The sequence below is a fragment of the Eulemur rufifrons genome, chromosome 15 (assembly GCF_041146395.1).
Source record: "Eulemur rufifrons isolate Redbay chromosome 15, OSU_ERuf_1, whole genome shotgun sequence".
Classification (NCBI taxonomy): Eukaryota; Metazoa; Chordata; class Mammalia; order Primates; family Lemuridae; genus Eulemur; species Eulemur rufifrons.
The window spans coordinates 5,784,419-5,798,855 of NC_090997.1; the positions used below are offsets into that span (position 1 = coordinate 5,784,419).

A 14,437-nucleotide genomic window follows, 5' to 3' on the forward strand; every position below is an offset into this window, starting at 1 on the left:
CTGCCCTTAGATGTCCTAGAAGTGACTGAGCTCATCCTCATGCCCATCACACCAGCCCCTCCCTATTGCCCAACGTGACGCTCCCAGTCCTGAAACTCACTACAAAGGTGGATTTATTTTTAACTACTCTTTCTCCTCCACCATCCTATGTCTGATATGTTACCAAATTCTGCAGATTCTTCCCTTTGTTGCTGTTATTTCAAAACAACAGTATTATTTGTTCATTACTTTTCTCATTCACTCCTTCATCTCTAGCCCCATAGATTCTACCTTTGGCCCAAATTCCCACAGCCGCTGCCACACTGTCCTTTCTGACTCAGATTTTTCCTTCCTCCTACACACCCTGCTGGAATAATCTTTCTCAAACACCGTTTATTGTGTATGTTATCAATGTCAGACTCTTCAACCAACACACTGGGTACCCCGGCTACTAACCTGTGTGTTCTGTATGAAGGGAACCAAATTCATTCATAGCATGGCCAGGCTGCAGAGTCTAGCACAGTGCCTGCTGCACAGCAGGAAGGCAGCAAATGTTCCTCAAGTGACATCAACATCCGGTGGTGTGCCTTTCTCATCCTTCCAGTTCTCTCTGATGACTTGGTCTCTCTGTTCCCATCAAGCCTATTGGCTTCCTGATGCTCACTCTGGCCCTTTTTATTTTGAAGAGCCACTATCTTTCATTTCCCCAAAATCTTCAGAGGGGGATGGGGAACAGAGAAGCTGACATCCAAGCTGATATCAAGGAGTTTGTGCCAAATATAATACCAACTGCAAAGACCTGAGTGCAGAGTGGAATGAGTGCAGCTGCCTGCTAGGAGCCTCTGCTCCAATAAAACCACGGAGGAGGGTAGAAGGCAGAAAAGAGAGTAGCAAAGCAGTGGCTTTGGGGTTTACAAAGGGATCTTCTTGCCATTGAGAGATTCCAACCTGCCTAGCTCTGTCCCTGGTCTGATGCTCAAGACTGTTCTCCTACTTGGCACCACATCTCACACAGACACACACAAATACCCAGTGGTCCTGGCCTCATTACCACTTCATGATCCAGCTCAAAATCCACCTCCTGCAGGAAGGCTCTGATAACCTCCACTCCACTGTGATCATTTTGTCATCAGTTTCCCTCTGAGCCTTATAAGCTACCTTCAATCTTTTCTATATTTTATTGCTTAGTCATGCCCCATAGTATTTTAACTACATATGGGACAGGTCCTCCTAGTTTATAAGCTCTTTCGTGGCAGGGACAGTGTCTTTTATTTATTTGATATCATCTATTTATTTTGAGTAGTAGGAATGAGGTACTTTGGAGGCCACACAACTTGGGTCTGGATCCTGGTTCCAAAACTTAGCTGTTTGGTTTTGGATAAGTCTCTTAATCTCTCTGAGCCAGTTTCATCATCTGAAAAAGGAGCCAGTGATACTTGCCTTGCAGAATGAGGGGCAAAGATTACAGACAATACAAAGTGCCAGAAAAGTGTTTGTTGCATGGTGAGCATACAATAGTTTGTATTCTTTCCACGTACAGGAATTGAGGGGCGGAAGGGGGACAAGGTCTTCTTTATCTACCGCCCATACCCGGAAACTTTAAGCGTGAAAAGGGACACTTAATAATTACGCCAGTTCCAGGGATGTAACCCGGGACGCATGGCTACCCTCCCCTAGTTCACGATTACCAGCAGGGTTCGGATAGAGCACTGTATCCAAGTATCCAAGCATGGAGCCAAACATAGTTAAAACTCAATAAATGTTTGTTGAATGAACGAGCAAACATAAACTGTGCCTCACCCGGTTTCTTGGACATCAGTGAGTGAACTAGCGAAGATTGAAAAGCCCGCCCCCGCCGCGCCCCCACCCCCACCGCGTCCCAGAGCATCCGGCAGTCTCTATTCCCTAAGGTCTGTCCTTCTCCAGCCCACCGCCCCGCCCCCGGTTGCCTTGGAAGCAGTGACGTGCAGGCAAGGGGCGTGGCCTCTCTCCATCCTCTCCGCGAACCCTGGGCCCCTCCTTCTCGGAACCTGGGGGGAGGATGAGATCCAGGGCCCAGACCCTGCCCGCCCCCCGCCGGTCCCGGAGCTAATGCGCCCGGCCGCCCGCCGCCCGGGCTCACGGCTTGCTGGAGCGCGGGCACCCCACCCGCACCCGCGTGAGCTAGCGGGGGCTCCGGAGAGACCCGCCTTGGTCGCTGTGAGCCCCCTCCACCCCTCCGCCCGCCAACTGATCCTGAGAACCCAGGCCCCTCAGCGCAGGCCCACCCCTTCCCGGGCAGCCCTCGCGCTCGCTCTGCTTCCTGGGGGGCGGGCGGGGAGGGTCGGCCCCCCAGGAGGCGCGCAGGCGCCACAGGGCGCGGCAGAGAAGGAGTTAAACTAGGTGCCGGCGCCGGGCGCGGCGGGAGTGGGGGAGGGGAGCGAAGAGAAAGTGAGAGCGGGGGCGGAGGGGGGGACGGGAGCGAAAGAACATCCTGTGCCCGTCGCCGGATGCGCGCGGGGGGAGGAGGTAGTCCGGGGAGGGAGAGCTAGATGGCGGGAGGCCCGCGGCGGGGAAAGGCGTCCTCCTCCTCTAGGGGCGCTGGCCCCCTCCGCTCTCGGTGCTTTCGCCCGGTGCCTCCGGTCGCCACGCCTTCGCCGGAGTACCGAGCTACCCGGGGACCCCAGAACCTGGTTCCTGGGCCGGGATGAGCGCTAGCTGGGGAGGGGGTGACCTCGGGGATGCGGGATCCACGTCAGGCAGGGGCGGCCCCAGCCTTTCATCTCTGGGCGCTCGGGCCGTCTGCAGCTGAAGCTCGCACGTGTTGCGTCCCCTATGCGCCGGGAGTCACAGCACATTCTCTCAGACCTGACAGCAGCACTGCCAGGTAGTAGGTAGGTATTAATAGACTCTGGAGGAGGAAACTGAGACTCAGATTATGGAATTTGTTCAAACCCCAAACTGCTGGGTTTTGAACCCAAACCGGTCGGACTCCAAAAGGCTTTTCATTGGAGTATAGAGTAGGCTAATTTCTCTTCGCGTCTGTGCACACAAGTGCTGGGCGCCTGCAGAGTCGCCCTGGTAATGGCCCGGCAGGGTGTCTTTCTTAGTAGGCCCCCGACTGCTGGAACTTCTCTAATTAACTAGGCTGCTACACCCATCGCCAGGGTACTGGTAAAGAGAATGAGGAAGTCGCCTTAGAGTGTCACAGGTGGTTGGATGGTTTTTAAGAACAAAGTAGCTCAGGGGAATGGGCTGGGGGATAGCTCCTGGTTGGGGTATTCGTGGGGACTTCAGACTGGGCTCCAAAAGAGCAGTTAAATGGGTTACAGGAGGAAGACCAGGGTGAGAGCTACTGGGAGAGTGGAAGGGGCTGAATAATGCACTTTTCAGGCCAGGGATGCTCGGAGACCTACCATCTGTTCTCACTGCCTTCCCACAACCAATGTTTTCGTCCAGGTGGAAACTGCATAATGATTATGATTACGGTGAACAGTTGTTGAGCTCTGTGTGCTGGGCACTGCTCCACGTGCTTAATCCTCACAGCACCATAAAGTAAGTTTTATTAGTGCTATTTTACAGGTGGGGAAAATGAGGCACAAAGAGATCTCTAGGCTGAACTGGTTGTGAACCCTGGTAGTCTGTCTGGAATCAACAGTCATTCACTAAACTACACTGCACTTAACACGGGGGGAACTTCAGCCTTGAAGGCAAAAAGCTGGTGCAGGTGGCACAGAGGTGTGTGCTTGGGCAGCCCATGTCCTTCTCCCTGGTGAGGCCGGGTGAGAAGCTCATGGCTGTGTGTGTATCAACTCGACTTCTCTCTGGCCAATGGTTCCAGATTTCTGGATTTGACAGAAAAACAAAACAAGAAAACAAATGAAGGCCAGGTTCCCATAAAGAGTTGCAGCTTTTCATTTATGCTCCCTAAGAACATTCAAACCACACCATGTATTACCGTCATTTCATAAAAAAAATTTTAATTCTCCTCTAAACAGGAATGACATCTGAATTGAAAACAGTTATTCCCAAGGACAGTCATTGACTTTATACCGACAAATAGACATTCCTCTGTCTTAATTTTTTTGTGCTGTGGTCTAGTGAAAATGTCACCCTGGAGATGATGATGACTCTCCCTGTACTCTGAATCATCTGAGGGCAGAACCAGAAGAAATGGGCTTTAGATGTACCAGGAAGATGTTAGGTTACAGCCAAGAAAGAACTGTCTTTGGAGGTCTTTAAAGGACAGGTGTCACCACATTTGCTTCGGGTGTGAGGGTTGCAGAATCAACTCCATGAGATGGAGGGGCTGGTGACTCTGGGTCCCACTTTGTAGAAGGGCAGAGCAGGGACCTTGTCCTGTGGGATTTAGTCTCAGCTCTGCCAGGAGGCCTTGGAACCTAAAACGACAGTTCCCATCAGGCAGCCGTTTCCTGCCCAGAGTTCGTGGGATGTGAGGGTGGTTGCATGGCAATGGTGAGGCCTCCGTGGGCCTGTGCTCACCCCTCACTGCAGGGAGTCCCTGCAGTCACTCACCTTGGGGCTGCGTAGAGTGGAAGGAAAGACCCTTGAGGAGGGCTGAGGATGGAAGAGAGGATGGGAAGAGAATGACCACCCAGGAGTGTTGCCCATTCCCTGCTGCCACCTGCGCGTGATGGGCCAAGGCTCTGAGTGGGCAGGCCTGGCTGGCCACAGCATTGTTGGAGATCCTGTTTCCCTGTTTCCCCACTTCCCTCCAGCCCAGGTGCAGCCTAGGACCCAGAGCCTTCCGTCCCAGCTATCCCAAAAGGAGCTCAAAGCCAGGCTGGTGAAGCCCTGTTCTGGTACAACCATGCTCAGCACCAGCTCTGAGCCTACCCCTAGCTTGGGGCTTGTGACTTTGTCATTCTGTGCGGGAATGGGGCTGGGGGCAGAGGGTGGGTGGAAGGGTCTGGTCTCACCTGCCTCATCCTAGTGGTGGAGATCAAGGCCTCCGAAGGTGGGCTCCCATCCTCTGGGGTGGTGGCATTTTCTGACTCCAGAGGGGGTCTCAGGCCTCATCCCACTTGTGGTGAGGCTGAGAGGTGGTGCTCCCAGTTTTAGATCCACGATGGCTGAAAGGCACAGACCTACTCACATTTCAATCGTGGAGTTTTAGAACGGCGAGTCTGGATCCCTTCAGGTTACAAATGCAGAAACTGAGACCCAGGCAAGGGCAGTCCCTTCCTCCTCCAAGGTCACTCTGGTTAGAGGGGCTTGGAGCCCCAGTTTCTAGACTCTGTCATCATTCTGCTCCCAGTCCTCAAAGAATGACAGAACATGCCTTAAGTACCTACTAAGTGCAGGAGTCTTTGCTGGCTGCTGGAGTTGCAAAACAGCTGCCCTCAAGAGCTTTTTGCCAAACACGTGAACTCCAGGGCAACACGCGGGTGCAGGCAGGTGCTGGCTTTGTCTCCAGACTCTGTGTACTTGATAAGATGCTCCCCTCTTCATCCTCCAGTGGGGACAAGGAGCCCTGTGGGAGGAAGCAGGGTCCAAGGGTAGCCCTACGGTGGAAAGATCCCAGATGAGAGGGCCAGAGAACCTGTGTCCCCCTAAAGAAAAGGGGGTGCGAAGGACCCTCCTGCCCCCTGCCTTTTTATTCCCCTTGAGGTTTTGAGCTTCATCTCCTTCAGCCTCTAAAGCTGAACCTTCTCTCTTTTTAAAAGGACCCCTGACTGCCCCATTTCCTGACCACCACCCTCCATCCCATGGTCTCCCCAGTTTCCTTTGTTGCTTCAGTTCTGATTCCAGTACCCTGGTTCCTGGCCCTGCCAGAGTTCTGGTTCCAGAAGGCTCCTCCCAGGTGCCTTGGGCCTGCCTCCCATCCGGGCACAAGGCAACACTGAAGACATGGGCAAGAGCATCCCCCAATACCTGAGGCACCTGGACATCCGCAAAAGTGTAGTGAGCCTGGCCACAGGCGCCGGGGCCATCTACCTGCTCTACAAGGTCATCAGGGATGGCATAAAATGCCAACCACCCCTCTGTTCCAACTCGCCCGTCTGTATCGCTCGTGAGTGTCCGGGCCCTGGGGAGAGGGCTCTGCCCCAGGAGGCGCCTGTTCCCGAGGCCTCCGATGTGGGAGGGCCCAAAGGTGACTCCTCCAAGTTCCTCTCTCCTTCCTGTTTCTCTTCTTCATCTCCCTCAGGCCCACCCTGCAGTGCCCTAGGCAAAGCCCTGCTAGAGATGCTAGTTCAGGGTCTCTGGATCTCACGCATGTGGATCCTCGGACTCATCTGGCAAGTCTCCAAGTACTACATTTACTCTGGCTCCCAGGATTCCACTTCTTGGAAACTTGGCATCAGCAGCTCCCCCCATCCCTTTCCTGCCCCAGGAACTCGAGACTTTAAGGAAAGGGAAAATTGGAGTACCTACATGCCCAGAGCTTCCACTAAGTCCATATGGTTCTTTTGTGCAAGCAGGAAAATTCGCCCCTTCTGCAAGACTCTCTATTGCCATCTGCTGGAACATCGTGGCCATATACTTGTAGTGAAAAGCTGCTTGTTACCCGCATATGCCAGAAAATTGTTAGATAGACAAGACCATGACGACATGCTCTGGACGATATAACATTAGACATGGTACCCTTGTGCAGTACACGCCCTAGTCAACTGTACATGGTGGTCCTGCATACAGGGAGGAGGTTTCTCTTCAGAAGAGGCAAGGCAGCATTATCCCCAGGTCCCTGTCCCCTGCTTCCCAACCCCATTCTTTCATTGCTTCTGAGTCTACAGCCTGAACTGGGCTGGGTGGCTGTCTAGGCCTGGCAATCGAGCGAGAGCGGCATGGGCGGGACTCAGGTGAGCTCCGGAGGCTTCTCAACTCTTTGGAGTGCAAACACGATGAGTACGCCAAGAGCATGATCCTGCACAGTATCACGCGCTGTGTGTACTTGCTGGAGGCTGAGGTGAGGGAAGGGAAGCAGGAGGTCCCTCCTAGCTAGCCTGGCCCCTGGGGCTTACAGCTGTTCCCTGTCCCTTGACTGGCCAGACAGTGTCCTGGGACCTGTCTCTCTCTGGCTGATGGTGGGAGGGGTGTGCTGAGGGATGGTGGTGACATGGGGGGGCAGTGGGCCCAGGACACCCGCTTTGCCTGCCTCTGCCATCTCTCCCCACATACTCCAGGCCTCTTCCTGTACTACTGATGACATCATGTTGGTGGGCAGCATGCTGGATGACAAGGACAACAGTGTCAAAATCCAAGCTCTGAACTCACTTAAAGCTTTCTCTGGCATCAGAAAATTCAGGCTCAAAATCCAGGTGAGCCCAGGGCCAAGTGGTGGGGCAGAGCACACAGGATGTCCGTAGAACTTGAGTCCCTTAATTGGCACAGGATAAGTGCTCGTGTTCCAGAAGTTGGTTTGGATCTAGGTTTGTAACCCAGAAACAAGTGGGAAAATGGTAGTCAGATTCCCAGCAGAGTCATGAAAGCCTCTGAAGCTTGGGAGGAGACTGAACCTGGGGCACCGGTGGTATCTCTGAACCTCACACAGCAGAAAGCCCCCTTGCGGTTCTTTCTGACACCAACCCATTCTCAGCGCCGGCTGGGAATCCAACAATTCAGTTCTGACTCTAACTACCCATAAGTTAGCGCAGACGCCCAGGTTAAGGGCTCAGTCCCGCAAGACTGCGCCCACTTCAGACACCAGTCACAAGTCTGACTTCTGACTGACCAGCTGTAAATTCAGGGGTTCCCACAACTGCCTCTTTAGGTTTGATAACTTGCTAACATGACTCACTGAACTTGGGAAGATGCTTTACTTTTACCAGTTTATTATAAAGGACACAAATTAGGAGAGGCCAGATGCGTGGGGCAAGGGGTTGGGGAAGGGGCATGGAGCTTCCAGGCCCTCGCTGGGCACCCCCCACTCCCAGCATCTCTTGTGTTCAGCAACCTGGAAACTCTGAACCTCATTGGCTAGAGGTTTTAATGGCAATGTTAATTACATCACCAGCCATTGGTGATTGACCTCAATCTCCAGCCCTTCTCCCCTCCCAAAGGTTGGGGGTTGAAAAATCCCAAACCTCTCATCATACCTTGGTCTTTCTGTTGACCAGCCCTCACCCTGAAGCTACCCAAGGGCCCTCCAACGAGCTACCTCATTGGCATAAACTCTTGGTGTGACCAAAAGGGTTAAGAATAACAAAAGACACTTGTATCACTCAGGAAATTTTAAGATGGCTGGACCACAGATGCCTTCACCACCACCCTGTAGAGAAAATGTTAAACCACCAGATGTCACCTCCCCCCATTTCCCACCGTAATGCCCCCGGCTCACCTGTTTCCGCACCTGTCCTCCCTGCTTTCTTGCTGGTGCCACGCAAACGTGGCTTTCTCCCTGTCTGTGGTCGTGCTGGTCTCAGGCCTGCACCCAGCTCCCCTCCTTGCTCATCCCCTCTGCCCCAGTGGCCTCCAGGCTCCTTCCCATCCGCATCCAGCGTGCTCCAATCCTTCCCATATTCCAAAGAAAACCAGAAAAACCTCTTCCTTGACCTCCCAATCTCCCCTTATCAAAATGTCTATCTCTCCCAAATTAAAAATAAGTAAAACATTTAAAAGCTACAAATACTATATACATGTAAGGTAGAAAGAATAACAATAAAACAAAACATTCACCACCAGACCCAGGCTAAGAGGTAGAACGTGGCCAATATGTTAGACGCCCCCAGATGTGGCCCCCTCCATCTCAACTGCCTCCCCAACCAGAGACAATCATTGCCCTGCATTTTGCGTATCAGTTCCGGGGTATAGTTTTACCGTGTGTGCACGTAGCCCTGCATATCCTAGCAGGGCAAGGCAGATGATAAATAGGTTAAATATAGTCTGGGATGTTTTTAAGCTTTGTGTACATGGAAGTAGGTGGTTTGTATTCTTCTGTGGTTTGCCTCTTTTCCCTCCAGCATTGAAAGATTCACCTTATTGGGCAGCTCTGTTTCCTTCTTTTTCACTGCTCGCTCTAGCCTATATTGTTTTACAAATAACCATACCATTTGCCCATTGGTAGGCATCTGAGTTGTTTCCAGGTGCCTGCTGCACGCACACCATGCCGTGAACATTCTCGTGTACATCTCCCTCATGCCTGGGGGAGTTTCTCTAGGTGTGCAGGAGTGGAATGGCTGGGTCAGAGGCTATGCCCATCTTTTCCAGAAGGGTGGTATCAATCTACACCCCCACTGCCTGAGTGTTCCTGTTGTATCATACCCTCACCAACACTTGGTAATTTCACACTTAAAAATTTTTTGCAATAAACTATTTTTGGAGAAAAAAAGTTTCTTTACATGTGCCCCCCAAATACGTACAACTATGACATATCAATTAGAAAATACCAAAAAAATAAAAACAGATGGAGAAACAAACAAAAAGTCTCTAGGTCTGCACTCGCTGGCTGCATCCCTCAGCCCCTCTGTTTCCCTAAGGCTGTGGCCCGCAATCATGTCAGAATTGCCTGAAGAGCTGCTTAAAAGCAAAGAGTTGGGGGCCCACATCTAGAGAGATAAGTTCGATGGGGGAGCTGTGTTTTTCACAAGCCCCCCAGGAAATCCTGATGCAGGTGGCCTCATCTGCACTGTTCCCTTTGCTCCAGGGTAGTGTCCTGAGGACCTGACCCTGTTCTCTTTCCAGGTTAGATTAGTTACTCCCTGGTCTCAATGTCCATCTAGATGTGTTCTTCTGGATCTCTGCAGCCTGGGGGCTCCCCTGACGTCTTCCCCGTGGCCAGCTGCTACTGGACGTATCCACTTAGATGCCCTAGAAACCCTCTGACCCAACACATCCAAAGTGGAGCTCACGCCATTCCCTAAGCCACACCACACTCCCCATCTCCCCGCTGTCTTTCTGCCCCCGAGGCTGTCAGCATGAAGTGCATGGCTGGTGGTGGGCTACGCTTCCCTGCCCTAACCCCGGCCACTTACACTGTGTGCTTTATGCTCTCCCACACCCTGGCCCTGGCACCTGCGGCTCCCTGCTCCTGAAACCCTGCCCCAGACCTACTAACTCCAAACTGTCCTTCAGGTCTCAGCAGACAGGGATGGGGGCAGGGAAGAGCAGAGTACTAATGGGACACTTACTTCCAACCCCGGATTCTTGCTATTTTTTCCATAGCTCACAAAGGTACAGCTTGTGAGGTTCCCTGTCTTTGGCAATACCTGTAGGTCCAAGCAGATTCCATCTCAGAACCCAGGATCCCTTCATTCGTTCAACAAATGTACATTGAACACTTACCTTGTGCCAGCACACTGTTCTAGGCACTAGAGAGAAAGCAGTAAACAACAGGAAAGACGCCTGTCCTTGTAGGATGTATATTCTAACAGGGTGAGGCATGCAATATACAAATAAGTAAAACATACAGTGTGTTTCATGTAAGTGCTACAGAGAAAAATAAAGAGGGAGGCTAAGGAAGGCTGAGTGGGGGGCAGCAGTTTTGAATAAGAAAATCTTTTGGGTCCTTGGGCTTGGTAAATAGCTCGTGGCACCAAAAGCATGATCTATAAAAGAAAAAAAAAATAAATTGGACTTCATTAAAATTGAAAACATTTGCTCCCTGAAAGACCCTGTTAAGAGGATGAAAAGACAAACTGCAGACTGGGAGAAAATATTTGCAAACCACGTGTCTGATAAAGGACTTGTCTGTATTATGTAAAGTGCTCTCCAAATTCAACATTAAAGAAAACATGCAATCCAATTAGGAAATGAGCAAAAGACATGAAGAGATATTTCACTGAAGAAGATATATGGATTGCAAATAAGCACATGAAAATAGATTTAATATCACTAGCTGTTAGGGAAATGCAAATTGAGACCACAATAAGATATTACTATCCAGCTATTGGAAGATCTAAAACCAAAATTAGTGACAATACCAAATGCTGGCAAAGATTCAAAGAAATTGAATTCTTTCATACATTGCCAGTGGGAATGTAAAATGGTACAGCAGCCACTCTGGAAAATAGTTTGGCGGTTTCTTTCAAAACTAAATATTCATTTACCCGCCAGCGATTGCACTCCTAGACATTTATCCTAGAAAAATTAAAACTTACACCTGCATAAAAACCTGAACATAGTTGTTCATAGCGGCCTTATTTGGAATAGCCAAAAACTGGAAACAGCCAAAGTGTCTCTCAGCAGGTGAATGGGCCGGCACACAGTGGTGCCCCGTGGCACAGAGAACGACTCGGTGATACCAAACAACTTGGGTAGATCCCAAGGGCATTATGCTAAGTGAAAAAAGCCAATCTCAGAAGTTCACATAAAGTTTTATTCCTTTTATATAATGTTCTCAAAATGAAACAACTCAGGGAGATGGAAAACAGATTAGTGGCTGCCAGGGGTTCGGGCGGGGGGAGTAGGAGGGAGCGACTCTAAAGGCGTCCCACAGGGGGGATCTCTGTGGAGGTGGGACCGTTCTGCGGGAATAATCTGTTGATCATAGTGGCGGTTACACACATCTGTGCATGTGATTAAAAGGACGTAGAACCAGGCACACGTACCAATACCAGTTTCCTAGTTTCAGTATTGTGCTATGATTATGTAAGATGTAGCCATCGAGGGAAACTGGGTGAAGGGCGCACTGGACCTCTCTGTGTTATTTTCGCAACTTTCTGTGAATTTATGTTAATAATTATTTCAAAATAAAAAGTTTACAGATGGAAAGTGTGTTACATGTGACAATGCTATGCAGGAATATAAAATAAAGATGGGGTATAAGGAAGGCTGGAATGGGGGTGGTTGGGGAAAGCCTCCTTGAAAAGGTGACGTTTAAGCGAAGCCTTGCAGGAGATAAGCGGGAAGTTGTGAGTCTTGGGGGAAGGGTGTTCTGAGCAGAGGGAACAGCCTGTGCGAACACCCTGAGACAGGTGTGTACCTGGCATGTTCAAGGAATAGCTGAGGAGGCCGTTGTGGAAACCACAGGAGCAAAGGAGAGAACAGGAGATGAGATCAAAGAAGCAGTGGGGAGGGAGGTGTAGATCATGGGGGACAACATGCCACCGTAAGGACTTTCACTTTTACCCTGAATGAAATGGGGGCCCGTGCAAGCGGATGAGTGATGTGTCTGACATGTCTGCTGTTGTGAAAATAGACGCAGGGGGGCGAGGATGGCAGCAGGGAGACCGGAAGCTATGCTGAAATCCAGGGGAGAGAGGATGTGGCTCAGAAGAGGGTGGTAGCAGTGGGGGTGGTGAGGAGTGGCTTGATTTTTGATCAAGCGGCTAGACGTTGAAGGGAGTGCCGACAGGATTTTCTGAAGGATTGGAAAAGGGGGTGGTGAGAGAAAGAAAGGAGTCAAGAATTCACAGAGTTTTGGCCTGAGCAACTGGAGGAAATGCATAACCAATCGCTGAGACGGGGAAGGCTGTGGAAGAAGCAGGTGTGGGTTGGGGAGAGCGTGGTGACTGTGAGAGGTCTATCAGACCTTCAGGGAGAAAAGTGCAGTTGGCAGCTGAATATATGAGTCTGGAGTTCAAGGAGAGGCTTGGGCTGGAGGCATGAACTTGAAAGGCATCACCATGTGGATGGTATTTAATGCTGTGGGTCTGAGGATATCCCTGCAGGAGTGCTGTAGGCAGGGAAGAGCAGGTTGGGCAGAAGAACTAGGCAGAAGCCTGTGAAAGAGAAGCCGAATGAAGACAGACGTCCAAGGGGGTGGGAGTGGTCAGCTAGGTCAGATGATGTTGAGAGCTCAAGTCTGGGGAACCGTCTGTTGGTTTGGCCCAGGGGTCACGGGTGGGGTAGTGAGGCGTGAAGTCAGAGGCTAGGGTAGTGGTGGGGATCACTGCATAAAAGCAGACCCTTCTTTCCCCCTCACCCCAGGAACACACCATCAAGGTCCTGGAACTGATCTCCACCATCTGGGACACGGAGCTGCACGTTGCGGGCCTCAGACTGCTCAACAACCTCCCCCTGCCTGACTATGTGCATCCGCAGTTGCGACGGGTGATGCCCGCCCTGATGGAGATCCTGCAGTCAGACCACATCCTGGCACAGGTGCCTGAGGACCGCGGCCACGGCCCTGCCTTCCTGACCAGCCCCAGCACAGCACCAAGCAGGAGGAGCAGAAGTTTGTCTTCCCTGCTTGGGCCCAGACTCACCTTCCTCCCCATGCTTCACTCTTTCCTCTATGCAGGTGCAAGCCATACGGTTGCTGAGCTACCTGGCACAGAAGAACGACCTCCTCTATGATATTCTCAACTGCCAGGTGAGAAAGACACTGAAGAGGGGCTGACGGATGCCACCTCAGGTATTGGGGAGGGAAGAATCATGGCTTCTTCATCCAGAATTAGCCTTGATGAATTGTCTTATTCTTCTTCCTGCCTCTGCACTAAATGCATTGAAAACCATCCCCTTGCTGGGCACAGTGGCTCATGCCTATAATCTCAGCTACTTGCTCGGGAGGCTCAGGTGGGAGGATTGATTGAGGCCAGGAGTTCAAGACCAGCCTGGACAACATAGTGAGACCCCATCTCTAAAAAAAATTAAATAAATATTAGCTGGGTGCAATGGCACATACCTGTAGTTCTAGCTACTGGGGAGGTGGAGGTGGGAGGATTGCTTAAGCCCAGGGGTGATAATGAAAGGAAAACTAAAAAATTCCTGTACAGTTGAGTCTGAAACTTGAGTATATTGGGCAGTTGAGGCACTAGGAGGATGGAAGAATAGGAATTTTAGAACTTGCCTCTCTCACCATTCCCATCACAGGTGCACCCCAACTTCCTGAATCTGTTCCAGTCCACCCAGCCAGGGAGTCTGCTGTTTGAGGTACTGGTGTTTGCTGAGCGGCTGAGTGAGGGCCGGAATGCATCCCACTACCGCGCCGTGAAATGGCATTACAACGAGCAGTCTCTGCACGAAGCCCTCTTCGGGGACGAGTCACGCCTGGCAGACCGACTGCTTGCTCTGGTCATCCACCCCGAGGAGGATGTTCAGATCCAGGCCTGCAAGGTCATAGTCAGCCTGCAGTGCCCCCCGGACTTGGGAGTCCGGCCCTCCTGCCAGCCCAGTCATTCCTACTTTAAAAGCGGGGAATAAAATTATGGAGAGCCAATAAATGAGTATGGACAGAAGCTTGAAGCTTCTTAAAGCTTGCGTGTCTGTCCGTGGTCTTCCAGGGCTGGGTGGAGATTTCATTCAGCGTAACCTCAGCCCCAGAGCACGGGCCTATCCCCCAAAACACATTCCCACTTCCGTATTCGGAGGACTGACTCCCCTCGTCTCTTGCTGCTTTTCAAACCTGAATGAGGAGCCAAAGCTTTCAGGGGATTGGGAGAAGGCAGCTTGGGCGCTGAAGCCAAACGTAATCAACGGGAGACACTTCGCCTTGGACTGGTCAGCGCAGGCTGGGGTGTGCCACAGTCACAACCCCCACGTCTCCATGGCTTAAAAACGGCAAAGGTTATTTCTTATTCACACTGCATGCCCGTTGCAGGTCAGCTGTGGGGTGGACGGGCAGGCTCTGTGTCATCCT

The 14,437-nt window shown here is 51.4% G+C and overlaps 1 protein-coding gene across 3 annotated transcripts; it reads left to right on the forward strand.

Moving 5' to 3' along the window:
- The first annotated feature begins 2,337 nt into the window (after window positions 1–2,337).
- On the forward strand, window positions 2,338–14,199 carry ARMC12 (armadillo repeat containing 12). Of its 3 annotated transcripts, none has more exons than XM_069487335.1 (8): window positions 2,338–2,852; window positions 3,418–3,513; window positions 4,698–6,073; window positions 6,741–6,886; window positions 7,104–7,238; window positions 12,787–12,960; window positions 13,100–13,171; window positions 13,672–14,199. In XM_069487335.1, the coding sequence occupies exons 3-8, from the start codon at window positions 5,830–5,832 to the stop codon at window positions 13,999–14,001; spliced, it is 1,101 nt and encodes a 366-aa protein (XP_069343436.1). In that variant the 5' UTR covers window positions 2,338–2,852; window positions 3,418–3,513; window positions 4,698–5,829; the 3' UTR covers window positions 14,002–14,199. The 3 variants fall into 3 exon arrangements, with proteins under 3 accessions (XP_069343436.1, XP_069343438.1, XP_069343437.1); XM_069487337.1 differs by having other exon boundaries at window positions 4,698–5,992; XM_069487336.1 differs by lacking the exons at window positions 2,338–2,852; window positions 3,418–3,513 and having other exon boundaries at window positions 4,026–6,073.
- Window positions 14,200–14,437: the final 238 nt, after the last annotated feature.